The 25,486-nt window shown below is 38.8% G+C and overlaps 1 protein-coding gene and 1 non-coding gene across 2 annotated transcripts; both read right to left on the minus strand.

Annotated features, from left to right (window-relative positions):
• Positions 1-3,123: 3,123 nt before the first annotated feature.
• LOC119730383 (restin homolog) lies at positions 3,124-25,483 on the minus strand. The gene is made up of 18 exons (XM_038203249.1): positions 25,237-25,483; positions 24,709-24,786; positions 24,497-24,609; positions 21,983-22,145; positions 21,124-21,294; positions 20,762-20,890; positions 18,410-18,724; positions 17,765-17,860; positions 17,366-17,467; positions 15,899-16,081; positions 14,411-14,542; positions 9,474-9,688; positions 8,735-8,948; positions 7,778-7,974; positions 6,919-6,997; positions 5,638-5,826; positions 4,692-4,856; positions 3,124-3,529 (listed from the first exon to the last, which is right to left on the minus strand). Exons 1-18 carry the CDS (start codon positions 25,408-25,410, stop codon positions 3,461-3,463), a joined length of 2,784 nt encoding a protein of 927 aa, XP_038059177.1. The 5' UTR covers positions 25,411-25,483; the 3' UTR covers positions 3,124-3,460.
• On the minus strand, positions 11,080-11,152 carry Trnat-agu. Its single transcript has one exon. It is a non-coding gene; the product is annotated as a tRNA-Thr (tRNA).
• Positions 25,484-25,486: the final 3 nt, after the last annotated feature.

The following is a 25,486-nucleotide window of genomic DNA, read 5'->3' on the forward strand; positions in this document are numbered from 1 at the left end:
TGCATATGTTTCTAGTTCTGCTGAAACTGTCAAAAGCTATCAAATAAAAATGGAAGTCACTTAAAAAAAAAAAAACCTAAGGAAGATAAAGCAATCAAAACGATTTAAATTAAAAAAAAAATTAGTTTGCCCCGAACTGTCACTTACGTCCATTTTAAATCAAATTTTATCCAGAAAAAATCTCGTTGTCACACATTACACAGCAGTCGGCGGTAAATTGGTAAATTTACTACTAAAGTTATATTTAATAGACCCGGAACTTGCTCCAAAGATGTGAACATGTTTTTGATTTAAAGTTATACTTAACAAGAAACAGACATGGAACTTGCTCCGAAGATGGGAACATGTTTTTCTTTGGACTAAAAAGATTGTCAGAAGCGGATAACTTGGGTTCTCTGAAATGGACCTTGTGTGTTAAGCTTTTATGGCAGATATGTGCCTTTGATAATACAAGCATGGTATTTGGCACACAGTCAGAGTATGTCATGAGAAAGATATCTGGCTATAGGGCCATCGCAGATTTGTCCTTTGAAAAAAATAGGCAGAATACTAAAAAGCAATGGCAGCAATTAGGAAGTTTCTTATCATTCTACCTATATTTTTTCAAAGGACAAATCTGCGATGGTCCTATACCTAAATATCAATTCTTAAAACATACTCTGACTGTGTGCCAATGCCACGCCTGTATCTTCATAGGCAAAAAAATTCCTCAAAATATTTCCCCTATCTGCCCCACTACTTAGGCGGGGATAGAGACTCAAGAGGGCAATCCTGATGTATCCCTTGGACAGACCATGTGTGCATTACGAACGACGAAAAGTAGACATCTGCTTTTCTTCTGTCAGAATTGCAGAAAGGCAGAGTGAACGTTTTCGAAAATTCCATTTTTCTGCCTTTCTGCTACTCAACTTAAAATAACCGTAGAGCAACGCATGAGGACTAGCTGTTCAGAAGACAAAAATGGGATGAGTTTTAATTAATACAATAACTGACTTTTTCTTTGAGATGCATGTATGCCTTGCCTGATGGAATTTAAGACCGTTAATTTCAAAAATTAAATAAAAACTGTTTTCCAAACCGGCTTCCCTCAACAACAAAAACAAAAACTTTAGTGATCTTTGTTTTTTTATGGATGAAATGTAAGTCACTGAACATTACGTCACTGAAAGAAAAGGGTTGAAAATAATTAGTTTAACATACACTCAAAATTAATTCTGTTTTCAAACAAAATGACATTGTCATTTTGACAAGCACACCTTAAAAAATATATCAATTTCTGATTACAAAAAAATAAAACATACCATCTGATAGCGTCACCTGTGAAAACAGCAACAGATGAAGTGGCATACCATGCAAAAACATTACCCAAACGCCACAGTAAAAATACATTTCTAAATAATAATAATAAAAAAAATAATTGGCACACACAATTGGCTCAGTGAAAGAACTCAATCAATCCTCCTCTTGAAAACAACAGCAAATACCCTTTTTGCTACACTGTATAATTCAGAAGCCAGGGGTGAGATAAGAAGATGAAAAGGTATAAACTAATTGGCGGAGGGGTTTGAGGGCTCCAGATCGAGCAAGGTAGGAAGGGTCTGTTTTATGTGTTTGTATTTGCCTAAATGCACCCCTAACACAATACAGTCAACAGGGTTCCTACAGAAATCTGAAAACCGAATTCCATAACTTTTCCAGGACTAAAATATTCCAAGACAATTCCAAGACATTTAACATCATTTTGCAGAGAAAAGTTGCTTGGTATTATGATACTGATGACCCGCTGATGTTAGGCTAACCATTTGTTAGCTTTTGAAAAGAAGTTTTAATGAATAATGGCCTCCTCCTCCCCCTTATAGACATCCTTAAAGCGGCCCATCAAATGTAACCCTACTATCATCTTGATTTCCATGACTTTTCCATGACTTTATAATTGTTCCAATTTTCCATGACTTTTCCATGACTTTCTTTCATTTTTTTTCAATTTTCCATGACTTTTCCATGACTTTCTTTTATTTTATTTTTCAATTTTCCATGACTTTTCCATGACTTTCCAGGAAAACTTTTTTCCCAGGACTTTCCATGATTTTTCCATGACCGTGGGAACCCTGCCACTTCTTTTGTGTTATATAAACCTTTACACATGAAGGTACAGAGACCTTTATGGTAAAATCTCACAAATTCCCCATTTCATAAAAGGATTAAAAAAAACCCAAAATCCTGAAATCAGGACAAATCCTGACAAATCTCACCCCTGAGTAGCTGAGAAGTGAAGTTTTCTAGACTGAAATTTTGCATAAAATCTGGCTAAAACTTTACCAAATTCAAATAATCATGTCACATTTTACAATAAATAATTTTTCTCCATTATTTACATAATAAATTTCTGCATTTAAATAAAGAAAATCGGATGGATGATAAAACTCTACAATCATTACGATTTTTAATATACAACTATAATTTTTCGCTTTGGTCTAATTTCAGTGACTCTATCACATGGTGGGAATGTATGAAAGTATTTTTTTTTTTTTTACAAATTTGATAAGTGATTAATTTAACTATTTCAATCAAAACAGGCACACTCGGAAACTTCAAATGCTACGCTTCTGAAGTTTTATTAAAACAGAAGATTTTTAACTTCAACTTCACTTCAAATTATACAAACAGCAATCATTAACATAGAAATTAACTAGCACACGTGTGAAATTGTACATTCGAACAAACTCTGCATCTTTTATATCAAATTTTAAGTACCCTGTACATCGTCTGTTAACAGAAGTGTTCTTTTTGTTCAGGTTTTAATGAAATATCTATGTGCAAAAAAACCCTACAATAAACAAACAAACAAACAACTTAAAAAATTGCCCACAATTTAAAACTATTTTGATAACATTACCAATTCAATGTTGCATGCATTTAAAAATCTATCTTCATCCCGACTTATTGAATTCGTATACAAAACGCTGAGTTGAAATTAAAAACTGGTTATCCTTAGAACTGACTCTCACATGACATTAAATATTAAATGGACATAAATCACAGAACATTTGTCATTCTGAAAAGGGCGGAAAAACATAATGACGGAGCACATGTGAACACCTCAAGGTGGTTTTGTGTATTTTAATTCACTCATGAAACATGTGAACTGTTCCCACAAACAGAAAGTAGCATTTTTTCAAAAAAGTTTTTTTTTTAATAAGCCTGTGAGTCATTTTGTGAGCAGATTTATTAAATAAAACAATTGCCCTTATAATGTTCAATGTGCAAGGAGTGGCTAACCTGAAAAATGATTATGTGCAAATGCTGTGCAAATGTTGTCCAAATTTTGTCCAAATTTTGAAACACCATACTGCATAAATACCTGACAAAACCTCCATAAATTGTTAAGATATTTGGGTGAGTTGGGTCATCAGCCGAAGTCACTCACATGTAATGCCTTGTGGAAGCTTCAGACTGGTTGTCACATCCGGACGGGCGTCCGCCCTGGACTGGCTAGCTTGGAGTAAGCCCTCTCCATCTTCATCAATTCCTGGTGATGGGGAGAGAAAAAACAGTTTTTGAGACCAAGGCAGAGCTGTAATGGAATCAACCACAGGTCAGGTCACATGTTACAGTGGATGAACAATGACAAACGAATGTCTTTGTCAAAGCTTATTTGAATAACTTGATTTAGACTGGATGACTTGGGTTGACTCGTGATGACTTCTGGTGACTTGTGACGACCTCAAGTACAACACTGGACCAAATTAAGGCATAGTTATAAAGTATGGGAGACCAAGGCTCATAAAACAGTACAAAACAATTAACAATTATGATGCGATCAAGCTACATGAGTCGTTTGTCGACCATGGTCACAAATTTTTTTATTACAGATTTGAAAAGAGTACAACCTCAGCATTACTGCTGTGACAACCCCATGCTGATACCATCTTTAGTTCAAAAATTATGGAAGTCGGAACACCAAGAGATGTGATGAAGTGATGTGATGAAGTGGCCCTATTTTGGCCCGTATCTCCAAATTAAAATTCCTGACAAACGACTCATTTAGCTTGATCGCATCACAATTGTACAAACACCTCTTCGCTGACAAGAAAAACATAAGATTTGCCGACTGTGGCAAACCCAGAGAAAAACTTAGACATCTTTCCACTAAACTTACAGAAAGTACACAAAGCTCTTGACAAAATCATTTGGCTGAACTATTGTTCTCTAGTCATGATATACTTCAGCTAAAAATCTAAATGATTAAAACAACACACTGATCAGTTTAAGAGAAGTGCATGCCCATGACAAATTTCCAAGGTAATGGGAAAAAATGGGTTTGGTTTGAAGCAAACAAGTTGCGCAGAGAGGAAGTCGAACCTCAGACACAATGGCAGTAGATGAGATAAAGTATCACAATGCCAACCTTCACTGTGTTGCTCCATTGTAGGGGGCCTCATGAGTGTACACTGATCACGTGCCAAGATCTGTCTATATCTGGTACCCCAGGTGCAGTCAGTAGATAGGACTTCATGACCATTTGTGAGTTAACTCACAAATTGTCCATGTACAACAAACTGTGAGCCTGCACTGATTCCTATGCCAATGGCATGAAGTATGCACGACTAACTTTCCTCTGAGTGTATGAAAACCATGTGCCATACAGCAGCCACTGTCTTTGCCCACACTATTCTTTGAGCTTGACTCACCTTGGTTTGCTGCGTGAGGGCGCCCTGCAGTCGGCTATTCTCAGACACCTTTTCACTGACGGAGGCGGCATTCTCTCGGCAACGCTCCTCGGCCACCTGCAGCTGGCGTTCCAGCAGCTTGACTCGCTGCTGCATCTGGTACAACAGATGGTCCTTGTCTTCACTCTTCACAAGGGGAAAAAACGAGAAAATGTTATATTTGGTTTATCAAATAATAAGTTCATTCTTTCTATAGTTCAAACATGTAGCAAGTTTCACCAAATGTGTGGTGCAGAGCATGAAAAGAAGTAAGAGCCACAGGGAACTCAACATTTCAGACTTCCAGACAGCCTGTGTTTCCTGGTGATGGGCAGGGCGTATACTATCTGAAATGTTGAGATTCCCCACCTCTTTTAACAGCCACACAAACACATAAAAGAGATTTCTTGCTGGTGCTACTGCAAGCTTTCTTTCAGTAGACTTGTTCAGTTGTGGCATTTTAGAGTCAATAGTATACTGTTGCAGAATAGAAATATTGCGCTATTTGGTATTATCAGCCATTTTTCTGGGCGGATCGACTACCATGATAAAATACAATTAGACACATGCTGTTAGGAAAATCGCAAACAGGCAGCATCAGCAGAACTTTCAAGGCCCTGTTGGATGACTAGTAAGCACAATTTTCACATTATCTAGATACCATGACCACAAGGAATTTCAACAATTATCCATACAGTTCAGATCTGTACAAATTGTTTAATTCTGTAACCTTGTGTTTTGAAAATCAACGCAATGAAATTCCATACTTTAATTAGTAGGCTTGTATTCAGCATTTTGACAACATCATTCGTATTGCTCAGTATAAAAAAACTATTTTGTAACTGTGCGATATTACTGAAATGTCGCCCAAGCCTAACTTTGATTACAGTTCTTGGGTTTTCTTTCTGTCATCAGGTTCTCATCATACCTCACTGTTCTTGCTGGAGTGCGGGCTGGCCCTCTCCTCTCCTGAGCTCTCAAACGGCCCTCGACTGCTGCTCCTTCTCAGGGTCATGTTCTCCGTCCTGAGCTGCTTGACTCTCTCCTGGAGATGCCTCAAGAGACGGATGGTGGAGGCGTCGCTTGCTGATGAGACGATGGAGGGGCTACCATTACCCTAGTGAATGGAAACCATCAGTAGACCAAATTTTCAAGACGTCACAATTAATCACTGAAACTTAATTGTTACGTCAACTTGGGTGACATCACAGTAAGTGAAAAGTTGTGGACTCGAACAGTAGACGCGAGCAGATGGCGTTTGTTTACCACTTTTCAAAGGCTCCAGTGAGAGATTCACAATACGTGCGCACACTGGTTCGCGCACTTACGGTGCAAAGTACGCATGGTTATTTTATTCTGAGTGTGTATAAACTAGTTGTGTCTTCACGTGAGCTGTCAGAAATGCATTCGAATGTCTCTCCCTGTGGTCTCCCCAACTCTCCCTATGTAACTGCTGAGGGGTACTTGTGCACTGATTTCACGCATCTATGCATTTAGTGCACAGGCTAAATGCCACTCAAAATGTGATGCAGTAAAATAAGGTCTATACATGTAGAGTACCGAAGTGAATACATCATGCGCACAATTATGTGTGTAAAAGACGTTAGCGTGTGATTCAGCCCGTGAACCGACATGCAAGTGTACTCCATTCTTTTGCGCTACACTTTCCGGTTCTAAATGACGTCACACTTTGGTACTCTATATGACTTTCAAAAAAGTATTTGTCTGTTTCGCACCAGTGAAAAGGCAAAACCTGTTGCAAAATTCCCAGAGTCGTTTGTGTCACTCAGAAGTCAATCACACGTCAAATCATGAGTCAGGACTTATTGTCACGGATCATAAGTAATAGGGGATGAACAATTACAAAGAATTAATGCCTTTATAGTGGTTAATTTGAATAGCGTTTGACTTCATTAGAGATTGGAGGACTTGTAATTGACTTATGGTGACTTTTTACAGAAATCTGAAAAAAATCCAAGGTGGAATATAGGTGATGCATTAAATGATGGAAGGTGATCCAATCTGACGTTCGTAAAATGCCGTAAGGAAAGTACTTTGTTCCAATTAACTGGAACTTTCCAAAAAGAACATGACCTTTGCAGATCTTGATATAATTGATGGCCTTCTAGGATCTATACAAGGCCCGAGTATCCAGGTTATAGAGAATAAAAACCATAATGAGATCACTGTAACATTTGTAGGAACTTACCGATGAGTTTCTAGACCCCCGATCAGACTGACTTCCCCTGTAGGAGGACCCATCTCGCTTGCCTGTTTCCTGAAGACGACTGCCAAGTCATAAAAAAAATGTTTAAAAAAATGACATGACAGACTGTCATTCAAGTTACAAATATGTACTTAACGTCCGAGTCTCTTGCGAACGGCACATGGCACAAGCCATTACTGGGCCCAATTTTATGGCTCTGCATAGTAAAAAATCTCTGCTTACCTTATTCAGTGCTTACAGTTAGCATATTTCACAGGTTAGCAAAGAATTTGGGCTTATGCCCATGTGTACATCCTCTAACTAAGGATTCTGCTTAGCAGAGCCAGGAAATTGGGCCTAGTTTAAGTCTGAGTGGCTAGCTCTCGTTGTCTGTCCGTCATCCCTTGTGTTATGAAATGGCACAGGCAAGCTTCATGAAACTGCTCAGCACACAAACTTTCTAAGCATAAATAGGCTTGCTACTTAGCAAGAATAGGTAACTGGCCAGTTGTCTGTGAAAGGTTCTCAGCTGATTGTTGCTTAGCCCCACAGTTTGCTAAGTGATTAGGCAGACGTAACCAATGGGTATAGACAAATCCAGGTACGTGATCACTGTACACTCACGAGGCCCCCTCAATGGAGAAACCATTGTGCACACTATTGTACAAAGCAATTGCCCCGTGATGGATTATCTGAACAATAGTTAGCACAATGCTTTTGCCATTAAAGGGGGCCTCTGTGACAGATGTGACAGTGTGCTCAGATTGTACACATTTGCTTGTGAAAGGTTCTTCATTGAATTTTTGGGGTTAAAAAACAGTAAGGCATTTGTTCTAAGAAAATGGACCCAGACTGAACTTACATCTCTAATTCCTTGCCGAGTTCCTCCTCAAACTTCTTGGCCATCTTGAGTGCCGTCTCCTCCTTCCACTGGGTCATGCTCTGCTGTATCTCCCTCAGCTCAGAGTCCTTGTCTAGGAGACGCTGCTGCAGAGCAGAATCAGTAGTCCGTTGCCGTGATATCTGCTGTTGGAGCTCTTCTACCTGAGAAAGATGGTCCTTGGGACAAGAAAGAGAGTACAAAATGTTATCGACAGATAAATGACAAGATGTTCTCTTTGCTTGATATCTACTTTTTACATTCATACAAACATCTTAGCAAGATCTAACACTTTGTATGGTGTGCACGATAGGAAAATGCTCTCTGAACTAAGAGAATTAAAAGAACTAAGAAACTTTAGATAAAAAAAATGGGAATTTAATTTTACAATATCTCCAGATAGTTTCTTTTTCACTCTTGCCCATAATTTGCGGCCGCTAATTCATTTTCTTTGTATATAGACGTTTATCACCTGTATTAGCCTGTCTCTCATTGTATCCATGTCTCCAGACTTCTTTTCAATGGTATTTGCTACCTTCTTTACCTCTTCATCCTAAAATAACCAGACAAAATTTAATTTTCATTTACTTCTAAAACAACCTATCAACTGATAAATCGAATGGTTCAATGTATAACTAACACTCTTAAGGCCGGTTCATTCTCCGCATGGAGATGAATGCAAATGTGAATTCATGGCATCGCAGCATGTACTATACTTTTTTTTTACCGGCATCGCCGAAACACAAGGCCAAGGCCACTCAAAGGTGTTGACTACTAACTAGCAAGAACAGAGAAAGAATTAAACAAGTCCTAGCCACAACTCAGTGTAGAAGGGAAACTGAATAAATTTCGACTCAAGCAAATTTCTCCATGAACTTTTCATGACGTCAAATTCCTTACGCATTCGCATTCACACGACGTGTTAACCACTTTTTATACCTTTTCTTTCTGCGCTTTGGACAGCGCCCTCTTCTGTCTTTCCAGGTCAGTCTTGAGTGTCTGCACGAAGTTCCGAAGCTCTTCGTTGCTGATTCTTAGATTGGTCAGGGCAGCCATGACCTGGGTGCGCCCGGGGCCGTGGGTGGAGTCAGGCGTGCTGTGGAGGGGGCTCTTGGGTGACAGGGTTCCGTTGAGTGATTTGCTGCCCCTGATACTGTGTGGTGGGAGAAATGCAAAATATGGACTCTGCTTGTAACTGATCTCATTGAAAAAAATTTAAAAAAAATTCAAGCTGCATAAAAAAGTGAGTGTGTTATAGTGTAACTGGGAGATTATACGTTGAAATCCTTTCCTCATCTTCCAAGCTGGTTTTCCCGTGGCAATTCATCCTTCCAACTCTTAACTGCGAATTTCTCCATCATCCCTCTCTCGATCTGTCCCGGATTCTTTAGGCTTCCGAGTACTAATGCATGTGCACTTTTGAATTCTGGGCAAGATACACAACCAGGGATTGATTTCATAAAAAACTCGTCTTATCGCTCTTGGATCGATCTTAGCTATTAAGACGCATCCTAAGACCAATTTCACTAAACCCATCAAAAGCAAGACACATCGAAACTACCACTTTGATGGCTGTTCCTGTTTGTTTTTACTGCTTGAATTGATTTTAATTCAATTCATCGCTTTTCCTTAAATGACGGTAGTTGCGGGTCTTTGTGCAATCTAATTCCATACTGACCTTGAGATGTTCATCTTCATCGGGGTCGAGCCAATCACAGCCGCCGTTCGCTTACACTCCTCGTTGATCTCGGCCAGGATGCTCTTGCTTCCTGTTACCCCGGCCGACCTGGCCTCCTGGTCTTGATGAACCTTGACCTCTGACCTCAATTTGGTCAGCTCCTCCTCCTGCTGGCGTAGTTTCATGCGCAGTCTGTCCACCTCCAGTAGGTTTTCCTTGAGGGTAAAAAAAATAAGACAAATTCATATGGAATTATTCTTATGGAAAAATAGGCAAATGAACTCAAATTCAATATATGGACAATTAAGAGATTTAAAAGTTTCCAGGTGTGTATACACGTAGTTATTGCAAAAAATACTTTTTGCAATGAATTTAGCAAAATGCAACGCCACTTACCAACTGAATGGCAATTTGTTCCAAACATATCATCAGCTTCATGCATATTAATGAATGTTGTATCTATAATCCTACATTGGTCAAAATAAAACTAACATTTGGGAAAGGATTTTGTAATCTGCAATTTTGTTGACAATTATGATTAAGAAGGACCTGAGGAAGAATGGTAATAAAAATCTAACAATTTCTAGAAATTCAATATTCTGGGCACATTTTGCAACCTTAAAAAGCATTTCTACATCTAAAATCTTGTCATGGTCAGAGTTATGTTTGTTTCATTCGAGATCTGAAAAAACCCATCTCTACATACTATTCCATTAATTGAAATCACCTGAAAGAATATCTATATTACTAAAGATAAATTAATGTTGAGCATTTCTCCACTGCTTACTTTCAACACTTTAATCGTGAATCTCAACAGGGAAAGACTCTCCACGTACGGAACATGCGTGGGAGCACCATGGAATCGTTTATCGATACAGGAACTGATATCACTGTCACTACTACCCGCTCTATCCAGGCATGGGTAAGTCTCCATGGCAACCAGTTGTGCACTTTTTTCCCTAGCTAAATCAATTTTAGGGAAATGACGGGATAATTATCCATCATGATCCATCATCCATAATATGGTGGTCTTCAGTCATTCAGGTAATCTTCACATTGAAAGCTTTCATTTTGGTGCTCGTGATCACTTTTAACTGGTTCATCCATAGAAAGATCGTTCACCCCACGCATTGTCAAGGACATTATGCGCATACTCATTATGTCTCGTAAACTGAACGCGCTCCCTGGTGTCCTGTTACGAACAGCTGTGAACTGGTAGAGAAAGCGTATGTAGTCTGCTCTGTCTGGCAGTGTTCTTGCTCACATTTATCACACTTTGTCCAAGTACCTAAAATTCAGCACACAGTGCATGAAATCTGTTGGACTTCAAACAGTTCATTTCCACGTTTGCCAATTGCTGTCCAATTCAAGTTCACATAATTGTAATTGTTGCATATAAGCATAGAAGAATGATGAACATTCATACTGTAGACATTTTTCCAATTTCTGAATGAATTTCACTCATAAAATTCCCAGATGATCACGCATGCAGCTGATTTATTTTTCATTGTAAATATTCGCAATGAAATGAAGCAGCTCATGACAATTATTACCAGTGAGAATCTGTGAGAATTTGTTCGAATTATTTTTACTTTTACAAAGATATTGACTGGAGCAGGGTTTGAACCTGCAACCTCCGGATTACTGTTCCAGTGCTCTACCAACTGAGCTATCCAGCTTTATGTTGGCAGTTCCCCATTCTGTCAATGTTTCCAACTTGCACTAGTCAGATGCCATGTAGCCTGCAATTTGAAGAGTTTATCTGATGACAACCAAATCAGTGGATCCACAGTACAAGTACTTAAAACAGATTCACCAGATGAACGTGAAGATTAGAACAGAAACATGTCGCGCCACAGAGAAAGTTGGTAGGCATGTACTGCTGCAAAATCTCACATCAAATCTTGGCAGGTTGTATGAATGATGAATGACTGATTCCCCGTATTTCAAAGTCCGCAGCAAGATGGAGACAACCACGATTTAGATTGCTCAAAATCTATTAGCAGTGACGTTTGAAAACATGCAGATGACTGACAAAATGTAGCCACAAAATTCTCGTCCAAGACGCTGACTTGGTTAAAAATCAGATTTGACACGACGCAAGTTGACAGGAAGGCAGTACAATTGTTTCAGGATTATTCAGCTCCAAATAAACTCAACCAGCTTGAAGATTACATTCAGAGAAACTACTACAATGTTCGATCCACAGAATTCATAACTGCATAACATATTTCGATGAATATGATGGCTTCTGATCTGGGAGATTTCGTCCAATCAACTATCTGATGTGCTGTTGACATTGCAAGCTGCACAGGAAGCCCGCGCTGCACTACCGACTCAATCATATCAACATTTATCACAATTTGTTCAACGATTGCGCCAATTCAATGTCAATGGACGCCAAAAGATCCAAACCCCATCATTGCACACCAAATACAAACACTGGAACAGACTTTGGCGTCACTTGAGTGCCAGAACAAACTTTAAAATGAACTGTCATCACTCCATCCGGTGTGGTTTATGCAAATAAGGCTGTGTTTGCGTCGTCGGCCAATCATTTTGACCCCTGGCAAGTCAACCCATCTGTTTGCATTGAGTAGGCACTTGACATAGTCGTAGACCCCTTTTTGGTAACACTTGGCAGCCGGCCAACAAAGCAGTATCAAGTTCCTGGGATTACCATAAATCTCATTTAAGCAGACGACTATAAAAATAAGCAGCAATAAATATAAATGTTATTTCAGCAGACCACGTAGGCCATAAAAATAAAGACCACATGATGGCTTTGACTTTTGAAACTTGGTAACTGTTAAAGGTTGATGTGTACTAAGTGAGCACCATCGATATATCAATATTACTTGATTATTCAATATTATTTTGATATCGATATCGCCGCTAGCAATTTTTTTTATTATTGAAATATCAAAATGTTCAAAATTGAGGAATGATATCGAAAACTCGAAAATGCGTCAGATTATTGTCAAAATAAATCTCTCGTTTGTGCTTTTACTTTGTGTTCAACGTTTGCTGTATGATAAAATAAAACTTGGTGCCAAATTGTGCTTGTGACTCAAAATAAAAACATTGTGAAAGCCAAGCGGCGTTGCTTTTTGCTCTGCGTTTGCTGGAATTTGCAGTTTCCCCAATGTAAAACCTCAAAGAAACTGCCTGTTCTAAACAAACTCTCAGTGCTAAGAATTGTTTTTAATAATTTGAGCAATATGCTCTAGAAAAAGCTGTACAAAATTGTGACTAATTTTTTTTTAATTTATTTATTTTTAGAGTCATCTTTATGGTATTTAACTTTTACATGGAACAATCAGTATTTCAAATATTCTCAAGTGGATTTCTAAAATATCGATTATTGCAAATGCTGATATTGACAGTGCTGAGTACCAAGTGAAAGAAATATTGCTGTACAGCAGGCTTGAAAAGCCAACATGAGCACTTGTATAACAGCCAATCTGCTTAAAGAAATCTCACTGTACATGAAATAAAGCTAAACAAATTAAATTAAAGATGCATGCTCGTTGCTAATGCATGTAAAAAGATGTTCCCACTGTCACAATTTCTTAAACAATCTCCAATGATTTTTATTTAATGATAACCATTTCAGGTAGAATAATTTCACAGGGTATTTGGCGTCAGTCCTGTCTTCACTTAGAGAAAAGATTTTCTCATTTTTAAATCGAAAGGTACGTTTCCAGGTAATTTCAAACGTTCCTACGTACATGCCATTAATCCTAACTCCCTAGTGTGTGTGCAAAATCACATTAATAGAGGAGGATTTAAGATTCAACGCTAAGGTTTAGCGCTGAAAGCCAACGATAAATAACGACCAGTTTCTTGTCACCTTGGAACTACAAGGGTCATTTGCAGCAGTTTGGATCAGTGCAGAGTGCTATAGGGTCAGTTGAAGTTGTGATAAATGGCCATCAGACTTTTTTCCTTTTAACGTTTGTGTGCCTTGTGCAAACATCTAGTCTTGTCAACAAAATTCCATTCCGAACATAAAAGTATAAAAAGTATGTTTTAACTTATTCAGAAAGTAAATTTCGCTTTTCAATAAAAACTTGGACAATTATAATTCAAGCTCTACCCACATTAAAGTACATGTACATGAGTAACCCTGGAACAGTCAACTATAAATGCACACTGATTTCTGTTGAACACAAGCACAGATTCTTAGTAGCAAATGATTTCCAATTTCTTTGTTAATAAACAATAAAAATAATAATAACGGGTTCTTATAAAGCGCTTAAAGATCAAAGCGCTTTACATTATTATTACCCCTGATCAGTGGGCCAATGAAACATTCCAAATACCATCTCAGCTCCCTGGGGAGTATACATCTTCATGCAGCCTGTTAGGTGCAAGGAAGCTACTTCATTCACAATAACCATCTCTGCCCTCACAGGTACCCATTTACTCCTGGGTGGAGAGAAGCAATGAGTGACAAAGTGCTTTGCCCAAGGGCACACGCACCATATATAGCCCCATCAGGCTGGACTCGAACCCACAACCCGCAGAATTACCCGCAGACCACGAAATCAATGCCCTTAACCACGGGGCCACAGCACTTGTATTATATCTTTACAAGCAAGCATACATATTTGCTATTTTGCTATTGGGCAATTTCAGTCAAAGCAAACAAAAGAGTTGCGAGGTTTTAAATGTTCTGCACAATTGCCAACAAACAATTCAAACTGGTACAGAAAAGGATGAATAAGCATGTGAGATAATTGTCTTTTGCAACTGAGCAAATTTGAGTAAATCTGAGTAAAATTGGAGTAAAATTACCAATTTTTGTCAAACGGGCAATGAACTTATGATTTAAATACTACACAAACAATATACATCGGCTCACTGCCGTATTTCATGTTTTCACATTACACATTACGATTAATACGGAAATACATATAATGTAATATCGTTACCTTGGCAAGCTGTTCCCTGAGTTGATCTAACTCCCTCTGGATATCCTCCCTAGCTTTCTCCCTGGCCTCAGATACTGCCTCCACCTTCTCACGACCTGCCGCCAGATTCTCCTCCCGTAATTTATCCAACTCCTTCAGGGAAATATAAGGAATAAATCTTATACTAAAAAAATGTAATTGATCACCGAAGACCAAAAAAACAAACAAAACAAAACACCATATTTTTAATTGCTATCATCTCATCTATCAAAACAGCCAATTCATCCTTATGGTGACCATCGTAAGTACTTTTTTTAAATATAAAATTATTAAAAATAACGTGTTTCAATGAATATAGATTAGATATAAAAGAAATGCCAGACATTCAAAGATTTGTACATGAAAAAAAAAAAGGTAGGTTAGGTAGATGAATAGTTTATTAACAAAAAAGTCAATAAAAAAATCAATCTCATAGACACTAGCAGCACAATTAAAAAAAAAAAAAAACGGTTTAAGTATATTTTGTTTACTTAAATAATCAGGGGTGTGAGTGACCACTGATAAAAATAGCTGAAAACAGCTGAAAAAGGTGTAAAAAAGCTGAACTTTGGAAAACTCCTTTACTTTTGTACACAGCAAGTGAGGGAAAAAAGCTGCAATCAGCTTTAAAGCTGAGATTTTACACCCCTGATAATACAAATCAAAAATATCAAACAAAGGAAGATGGGAAAAGTATCATCTCAAAAACTTGTAGCTCATTGGTTCTTCTTTCAATATCCTTAGCAATTTGCCCTGCAATAAAAGCGTTTTTAAAACGTTGAAAGTGGTAGGATACATGCACAGGCAGTTGTTAAGCTCTGGCATTGGCCTACCACCCAAATTGACACTGTCAGCAAGCGTGTAGTGAAACTATATTCAGCATTCAATTCAATTCAATTCAATTCAACTCAACAGAACATTTATTTCCATACCTTCAACAGTAATAATGACACTAGAATAATACAATTATGTCAGCACTTAATGTAATGCTAACTGAATGTCACAAAAAGACAGCAGATAAATACATATGGAAATAAATAGATAAATACTAATTGTATAATATAAACAAGATGAAGGCACTTTCAAGAAGACGAGGCTTGTATAGAAATGCCTTTTAATGTAAGAACATTAACAATTATTATTTTAAACATGTACAACGGACAAAACACAAAACAGGATGACTAGGACAAGACCAAAAACCAGACAGACAGATATACTAGGAGTGACGAAACACGAAAATGGATTCCGAAAATGAAAGAAGGTGGTGTAACTTAAGATAAACAATCAATTCCAAACATAAACTGTTAAAGAAAGAAAAATATGAGAGTAAAGATGAGAAAGAAACTATGTCACATAATGAGAGATAAGAGCTCGTTTGTGAGATCGTTTGAATTGACCAACAGACGGCTGGGGTTTTGTTGCTTTGCTTGATACTGTTCCAAAGTATTTTTTCCCCCTTAATGCACCCACCTCTTTCAGGACTCCGACGGTGGTCTGCTGGTGCTCCAACCTCTGCCTAGTAACGAGCAGCTCTCCTTGTAACCGTGACGTCTCCTTGGCAACCTCCAGCTCCTTCTCCACGTTCTCCTCCCTCCGTCTCCTGGAGTATTCCTCCTCCCTGTCCTGTCGCTCCTTGTCCACCGCTGCCTTGATCTGGGGTTAAAATGCAATTGTAAACTGTGATTTCAAGGATAGTCCGAACAAAATTATTGGAATTTGGATTTGATCGAATGATCAAAAATTCAACACATTGAGGTAAAAACTATTCATGACTATGCATTTATCTGTAAGTGCTATTACATGTAGCTGATATTTGACAGATTTCAAAGATGCAAATTAGGGCTAATATTCTTCATAGAAGCTCTAAAACCTTGCCTGTAAAGTGGATGCCCACAAAATTGTGGCATTTGAAGAACAAAATTGTTAACTTATACAAATAACATTGCATCGTGGACATTTTTGGTTATCACGTATTTCAAATATTCTATTTGGTAAAATGCTATTTGGGTATTCTGTTGATTATCGAAACAATTGGACAGTCAGCATATTCGGCACAGCCCTAGCAGACAAAAAAAAAATCGCACTTCAGAATAGGGTTGCACTTTTCTTTCCCACTCACCCATGTGTTTAATGAAATTGTACTTTTCTGGCTGCTGCTGTTTATTCAAAATGCAGTACTTATTTGGCGTGAAACGCATAGTCTACATGTACAAGAGTAATTTACTACACACAGCAGAAACGCTCTGCCAACTTCAATAAATGCAATTTAACACTTTCGCTGGCACATTCTGCCACTTAGCTGGTGACTTTAATTGCTCGTGTCATGGGTTTGAGCCTAGGACACTGAGCTTGGCTCTTGATATTTGGTTGACAAAGCCAAAAAATTGACGAAGTGACCTGGAACGAAGATATTTGCTGGCTCCGCCAAGTTTAATATAAGTCAGTTTTAGTGCCGTGCATTTTTAAACTTGATTGAATATTTGAGACATTTGACAAATGCTAGCCGTTGATCAGGTCAAAAATGGACAAAGAGCTTAATAAAATAATATAAAGAACATCATGTATGGATTGATATAATTTTTCATAGTGGAATGGCTGATGCTTTACAAATCTAAAGATGGAATGGAGTTACATGGCTTTCGACAAAAGTCTGCCATTTGACAAAAAAAAGCCATGCAACTTTTACAAATAACATATCATGGACATTTTGTATCATCTTTTCAACACAGCTCACATTTTTTGAATACTTGAATCGAAAAAATGCTATTCAGATATTAAGTGGAAAGTTGAATACTCAAATATTTGGTATATTCGGCACAGCCCTAGTAGGTTGTAATGTACGTCGGTTTGTCAAATATTTCCCGTGGTTTTCTCTGTTTATTATTCTGCTGTTGAACATTTCCCCACTAAATCACAAACTTCTTCAGCAAATCACACCTGCTCTTCTGCTTGTTCCCTGAGTTGTTGTTCCATCTTGTTGGCTTCCTCCGTGTGTTGCACAAGCTGCAACTTGACTGCTTTCAGGTCTTCTTCTTTCTCCTGCAGGGGGAGGAAGCGCGATGACGTTATTGCATTTGTACATAAATTTTGCTAAGAAATTACTCAAAAACACAATGATCTAAAGAAATATGTTGCTGGGAGATAAGTTGTGCTAAAAGTTCACCCCAAATTTATTTCAACGTAGCACAGAATGCTTTCTGAAGAATTTTTAAATGTTTGTTTGTTAATGTTTCACAGCTTGCAGAAGTATCACATGAAAACTTCTCAGTCCCCCCCCCCAAAAAAAGGGGAAAAAATACAGAATTATTAAAGGAAGCAACACAAATTAAAACTCACTGTTAAAGAGCGCTGAGTAATCATCATCATCTCTGAGGTCTTCTCATCCAGCGCAGTGAGTGCTTCCTTTTTTTCCTTTTCAAGACTCAATTTGAGCTGTAAGGGAAATAAAACATGGGGCAAAATATAATTAAAATCAAAAGGATTAAACCGGAAAACTGTGGCCTTGTTTTCGTGGAACTACTAAGCAGAACAAAATACGATTGAATTTTAAGCTGAAAGCTTAAAAACCAAAACTAATTCAGCTAACAAAATTAGCAGCAATACTGAGGTGGACACTGTGGAACCACGCTCGCATGCATGTCGCTCACGTTACGTCAAGGTGCATGCACAGTTGGTAATCCTATTGGTCGAAGGCACATTGAGTGCATGCGTACCTACTGAGCACGAGCGCGGTGGTATATTGAGTTATCCCACGAGCGCACAACACGTTCGCCATTGAAGGGGATCTTCGTGATAAAATTGATAGCGTGCACGGACTGGTCTATAACGCCTCAAACCGGTGCGGTATGGATTAATGGATTCATTATGGAATAAATACAATGCCTGAGACAGCACACCATCATGCATGTCATGTAAGTGAAAGCACCCAATGACCTCCATTGTTGCCATCCAATCACTCTTTCCACCTGAGGGACCACTTACTTGTGCCATCTCCTCCTCCTTCTCCCTGAGTAGTGTCTCCCTCAACTCCACCAAGGCAAGCTCCTTAGCAACATCCGCGTTCCGCACCTTCCCCTCTGCCTCCTTGATCCTCCTCTCCGCCTCCCTGCGATCCTCCTCGGCCTCCCGCTGCATCTCCACCATCTTGTCCCTGAGGGCGCTGTTCAATGCGTCCTTCTCCGAGGCTGTGGCTGTCAGGGACTGGAGCCGCTGGTCCCGCTCATGGGCCTGGTGGCGAAGTGGGTCCAGCTCCTTCTGGAGCTTGCTGCTCAGCTGCTCAAGAAGCTGGTTTCTTTCCTGAAAAAAATATATGAAACAACAAACGTTTCTTAGCATCAATACGCTTCACATTCACACTTGACTAAAGTATAAATTGCCCTTAAGATATCTGTTTCTTTTTTTTTTTAAATTGACTGCAACAGCTTCACGTGATGACTAAAGTTACCTGCTTGACAAAGTTAGTAGAGACAGTCAATTTTATGATGTCACTTTTAATTTTGAAATATGTACATGAATCCAGTGAGACATTACGGCGTTTGGCCGGAAACCATGACTTTGGTGTAACCCCACGTTCTATGTAAAGGCCAGCTCATACTCGGCGCAAAAGCGAACGCAAATTTGTGACGTCACAACAAGTAGGCGCGCTGCCAATTCACACAAGCTGAACACATATCAACTCTGACGAAGTTCAAAGCAATTGTTTTTCTGACGTTACATTCACTTCGCATTCATGTGAAGTCCGCAAGTCCAAATGGCATTGACTTTACAATCAAATTTGGCTTATTTAACTGTTCTTGGAGCCTTTTTTTATTAGACATCACAGCTTATTTACAAATGTCTTTTCTAACTGCGTATTGCCAACAGTGGTTTACATGATTGCCAAAGTAATTAAAGAAAATAGGAAGAATTATCCACAGAGCGTTAGGTATCTAGAACTTTAAATTTAGCCAAAAGATGGAACTGCCAGCAGGAACTACCAAGACAAAAGGTCCAAGGTTGCCTTTAATAATAAGAAAATGGCAAGAAAAGGACAGATCAGGTAACTGCATGAACTTGTACTTTTGAATAAAAGTTCCTTACACTTCACACTAACGGCTCAAATCATTCCTTCAATAACATTTCCTCGGACATATCCTGCTTGAATGCTTTGATCTTTTCAGTGGCTTAGAGACGTCCCTACGGGCAATTTGCGGAGAAATTCCTGAGTGCCATGATTGGAATCAAATCAAATTAAACGACTGTTATTGAGTTAGGGAGGGAAGTGATTTGAAGCCTGAGCAGAGACTACGGGTACCGCGATTTTTTATGGAGCAGCGTTTCTAACATTATTTGATGTGGATGCACATTTACATGTAAGGGCTGCTTATTTTATTCAAAGTAGGCAGTCTGTTAAACAAATCCGACAACCCAATGTCGTTAATAAGCAAGGCTTGTACGTCAAACTGTCACGCTACAACATACCAGGAATATTGAATATGCCACAGTATAATGAAGCATTTTGGCAAAATGAGACGGAACGAAATGGCACGAAATGAAAAAAAAAAAAAAAAAAAAAAAAAAAACCTGAATGGAGGTGATTATTTTTTCGATTTTCAGATTTACTGATATTTGTTATCTTTGATATGTTTGTTACACATATTTTAGTATCAAAATCGTGGAATGAAAGAGTTTTTTCTTTCATTTTCACAACTATAAACTTGAAACTTTAAAGACCTTTTTCTTTGTACATGTATTTCACTTTTTTGACATGGCGATGAATGCAAACTTGAAACAGCCATAACTTGTCAACGGAATGTCCAACTGAAGTGCAACAAACAATACTGTAAGGAGATTTTATGCTCTATCCTAATACCCGCAAACCCTCATTTCGACCTCTGCCCAGTTCCGTCTCATTTTTCCAGGATGCCAAACATATATCGGGCACAAAAGAAAACAAATTGTGTTTAAACATGCTTGTGTTATTTAGCGGAAGTGCAGAAGACTCGTATTTTAGAGGTTCAGGGTTGGAATCTTGTACATGGACATTTTCTTCATTTTTGATTTAAATTTTTTCAGTCAAAAAAGATCAATTTTTAACAAAAGTACAAGATTCCTGTCCAAAATTGTAGCATTATAGTTTGTTGTATTGAGGGGGAAATACGCACTCTCCAATGCATGCTGACGTCTACAGGTCTTACACATCACATAACAAATACCAGTATGTAATATTCTTCATTATGTAAAAATAATACAATAATATACCGCACGCTTATAACTCACTATTTTAACGTAGAAGACTTACAAATGTACTTATTAAAATTACAAATGAGTAGTGGAATTGGCTGTTTTTCTTACCTCTAAATGCGAGTGCATTTCATTGCTCTGCTCGGATCCTACCAGAGCCAGTAGTTCTTGCACCTTCTCCGCTAGGTTAGTCTTCTCTACCAGCAGTTCGTCCATCCTGTGGCGGCTTTCATCCAACTCCTGATAAGGAGAAAGATGACGGACTTATTTACATGTAACAATTTAAGTAGTTCAAAAAGTTCTCAAATGGCTCATATTAAGTGACAGATTGACAAACTTTTCTGAATCCGACAGCTTAAATTTGAAACTTGAAGATAAACTTGGGACACGTGTGTGAATCTAGTGTGTAAATGCATGTCTTTTATGGCTCTGACGTACAGCCCCATGTACAGTCACATTCGCATCAGTTTCACCTCTTCCAGAGATTCCAGCTTTTCCCGGGATGACTTCTGTCCGTTGAACAGCTCCTGCTTGGTGTAGTTGAGTTGTCTCTCCAGTTCCGACCTCTCAATCGGAGACAGGTCTCCCTCGCCGTTACGTAACCTTGTCTTCAATTCATCTCTCTCCTTGATCACTGCGATTACCTGCAAAACATATCATGAAGGGGGCAATGAGAGAAATATTTTTGAATTTTCGAGAGAAATCAGCAAATTGTAAACCCAATCAACCCAAGCCGGTTGGGATTTTAACAACAGACAAGTATCAGGACAAAAAGCTGCACCGAGAAAGTTGTGCATGTGCACAGTTGCTTGTCACCAAAAGCCAATTTGACCACAGCTGTCCCAAACTGAAATCAACATGATAATGCTTGAATGTCTAATAATAGAAAGGATTCGCAATATGATCTGGAGACGTTTAGTGTGCCGGATAGGTCATCATATACGCAACTTGCTATGCTATTCGCTGCGCATGCACACAGCACGGATATATCATGGTTTCAGGTCTGTGAGAAACACATAGTAAATTGTCAATTTTCACCCTCTTTTCTTATAAGATATCTAATCATGTATGATTTTATTGAAAGATGATTAATTGCTGAACATATAAGTGTCATTTGTCTGTGTTTCAAAGCAAGAATAGCTGCCGATACAAGGTTTTCATCAGAGGCTGCCATTTTGGATAACTGCTTGGTTCCTATAGCTACATGTATGCAGATGGAATGGTCAATAACGGTCATACGTGTAGACAGCTATACGTTTCGGTTAGGGTGTGAAACCTCTCTTCTGAACAAAATAATTGGACATGAATGAGATTTGGATCTGTGACCTGTACCTCTTTTGGAGATAGTCCAAGAAGGTTATTGCCCGTGCCAGCATTCTCTTCTTCCGACACTCCGTGTCTGTGGGACTGCTTGAAGGATCCAAGTGATTGGGTCAAATCTTCAAGATCCCTCCTGGCTTGATCACGCTGGTACTCCAAGACCATCAACTCTGACCTAGGAGGTGGAATTTTATGGGATACTGTATAGTTGATATACACCTGGTAGACTAATCGGGCCAACAAACTTAGAAGCATTTTTGAGGTGGTACCACGTCCGCGCCCACACCGCATGGATTCTTAAAGACAACATGGGTGCGCATTTTGTTAACTCTATAAAGAGCCCTGAGTGCGTGCATACTACCTGAGCGCGACTCGCGCGAGCCTGGTGCGCACCACCTCAGAAAAGATACAGATATAGATTACATGCACAACTAACAAAGAGGAAATTATATTGGGCTCTTTATTAAAGTAATGGATACCATTTGCAAAAAAAAAATTCTGCCGATTCAAGGAACAATAGAATAACTCTGAAGCAGGTCATTAGCAAAAAAAGCAACACAATTTCAGCTCACTAGATATACTTTTGAGAAAACTATGCACAAGCATCTACATTTTTCTTGAAACAAAACAATTGGTTTCCAAGAAAACCCTCCCTTCCAAAATGTTTATTAACACATTTTGACTTGCACTCTCTTGTGGTATGATCCCCACTTTGTCACCTGGGAAAATAATTATTGTTCATAGATATGTAACCGATTACAAACTTAACCAAATTTGGTTAATTGAAAACAGCTTTTGAAAAAACTTGTAAAAAACTTTTCCTCATAAAGGTTTGGCCCAAATCATAGCTGGAAAATGACGGTAATTCCTCTTTCCTAAAAAATGACAGCATACTAGGCACAAAGATTTCACAGGATGCTTGATACTAACAATCAAGTAGGATATATTTCAAAGCATTTTGACAGTTTCGTCTTCTGAACGTTTGTACATGTGTCTGTTCCCTTCAATGCACTGCCGCTGTGCTCTCGGTACTCATGCAAAGAAGATTGATTGTGAGTACTTCTTGCCATATGCGCTTGAACCAGTGTGTGAATGCACTTACTGTGTCCTGCACATGGAACTCTCACAACTCACAAACAAAGTGCTATCTTCTGTTCAAGCATTAAACATCCATAACATGTTCAAGGCCAATCATCTCTAAGGACACCTATGTAGAAACTTGGCAGTGAATTTCTGCATAAAAGCATAAAGCCTTGATCATTAGATAGAGTTGTAATGAGCCGTCACAAGTCAATTACCGATCAATCATAGGGCATCCAGACTCAATTCAAGCCAAAAGCTTACTAAACGAGCCATGATAACATCACTCCTTTGTTGTTTTGCATTCTTTATGATACTTGTGATTCAGAATGGTATTTGATTTGCGATGTGACATGCAATAACTTGTAATTGATTGGATTAAAATTCAAAAACTGAGAGTGATGTTTTGCACTTTTGCCCATGGGTGGATATTTGTACGAGGAATCAATAGGGTGCTTTATTCAGAGGTTAGGCTGGGGAAAAAAATGAAAAATCCATGAAAAAATCGCCAGAGGGTTTAAGGGTCACCAAGAGCCCCAGAGCAATGTTGGGTTCTATGGTATATGTTTGTATTTGCCTAAAGGGCAATTCCGTAAAATTCAACCAAACGTCCGACCACATGATGAACATGTACAAGGTCATTAACCAGTTCACGTCGGATGCGTGCTAAGGTTTTGCGGTATTCGGAACGGATGGCGGATATACACGCAGGGAGCGAGGCCGGAAATATCTGTCAGCGAACCGCTCGCAGCGAGCGTGGCCGGATATATCAGGGTGTGCTACCTGCAGATGACGGCCTGAACTCGTCTGGCATCGAGGTTCGTGAAAAACAATCCCGCGTCAGTTGATGTCAGAACAATCCCAGCGCAAACTAGTTAAAGATGGTGGTACATATGTACCTTTAGTTTAGTACTCCTTAATGGTTCTCTACTCATGAGACGCCGCATTATTAGTGATGTAACACATTCACTTTTCCAACAGCGGGTCATTGAAGTGACTGACATGTACGTCCGAATTTACAGAATTGCCCAAAAGGTACCCCTTAAAATTATAACCCATTTCTTTTGTTTGTTTTAAAACCGTTATAGGTAAAAATACCTTAACAGTACGACCTCATGAATTCCAAATTACAAAAGGGATTTTTAAAAATCCCAAAATCAGAAGATTCCTGGAATTGGGAAATATTGTGACAAAAAAATCCTGTAGTCAGGAAGCATCCAGACATATCTCATGCCTGCTTATTAATGACTTATATATTTCGAAGCTTTCAGGACAGTTACATGTACTCTCCATCCTGAACACATTTTCAGATCCGAGACAACTTTTACATTACAGACTTGCTCTTCCTACACCATCTCTCTTCATTGGGGGTTTGTAGAATCCCTAGAGAAATTTAAAGAATCCTTGAAGAATTGTTGCCCATTATCTAATATCTGAAAATCTTACCTGAGACCATCAGCTCTCTCCATGTTCTCTCTGGCAATCTCCTCAGCATTCTGGATGTCTCGCTTGTTACGATGGACCGCCTCGCGTAGTGTCTTCAGATCGTCTAATGCATCCTATACCACAAACAATGCGGAAGTGTAACAATTTGGTTGCGTGCACTCATAATTTGTCTATAGATTATGTATTCAAATTAATTCCTGTCATCTCCTGACCTGTTTTCTGGAGGAGACTTCCTCAAAACTCGACTCCAATTCATCCAATTTCCTTCTCATCTTGGTCTCTGTTTCAAGCTGGAAAAAAATCAGGAAAAGCATAAATTAACACCTGCAGGAGCATCTGGTAGCCCTGTGTCTATGCAAGAAAGACAATTGGCAGCACTTTGAGCATGGCATGAGCACAAACTCAAGCTTCGTCAAATTATGCTAAAACCACGTGATTTATACGTTCAATGGCCAACTTCTGAGAGACATAAACGTGAGCTAAAGATACAATTAAGTGCAATGACTTTCTGGATGGCAGTTTTCTATAAACTAAGATATTGTCAAATTTCAGGACTACCAACACAGAATAGCTTGTTAGAGCACCGGTAGTGTACAGAACAGGTTGCAGGTTGAAACCCCGCTTAAGTAAATTTCATTGTTCAATGTTATAATTGGGTAGTAATTACCACAATCAATAACAAATGTCCAAAATTACACATTTGTTTGAATTTTGTTGAAATGTTTGGCTGAAAAACTCACCAGTTCTCTGATCGTGGCCTGGTGATCATTACTGGTTCCTTCCTCCGTGTCCCCCTCAATGTCCCTGCTGCCATCCCCCCGGTGTCTGGTGTTGGGATTTGCCTTTGGAGTGGAAGTCTTGATGCCGTTGTCTCTCAAGGGTCTCTTCTTCTTCTTCTTGTTCTCCTGCTTCATCCTAGGAGCATCTTCAGGATGGCGGTGGCCGTTAACTCTCGAGTACGAGTTTGCCTGATGATCTCTGCTTTTGGAA

This window comes from Patiria miniata, unplaced genomic scaffold (genome assembly GCF_015706575.1).
Source record: "Patiria miniata isolate m_02_andy unplaced genomic scaffold, ASM1570657v1 HiC_scaffold_22, whole genome shotgun sequence".
Lineage (NCBI taxonomy): Eukaryota > Metazoa > Echinodermata > Asteroidea > Valvatida > Asterinidae > Patiria > Patiria miniata.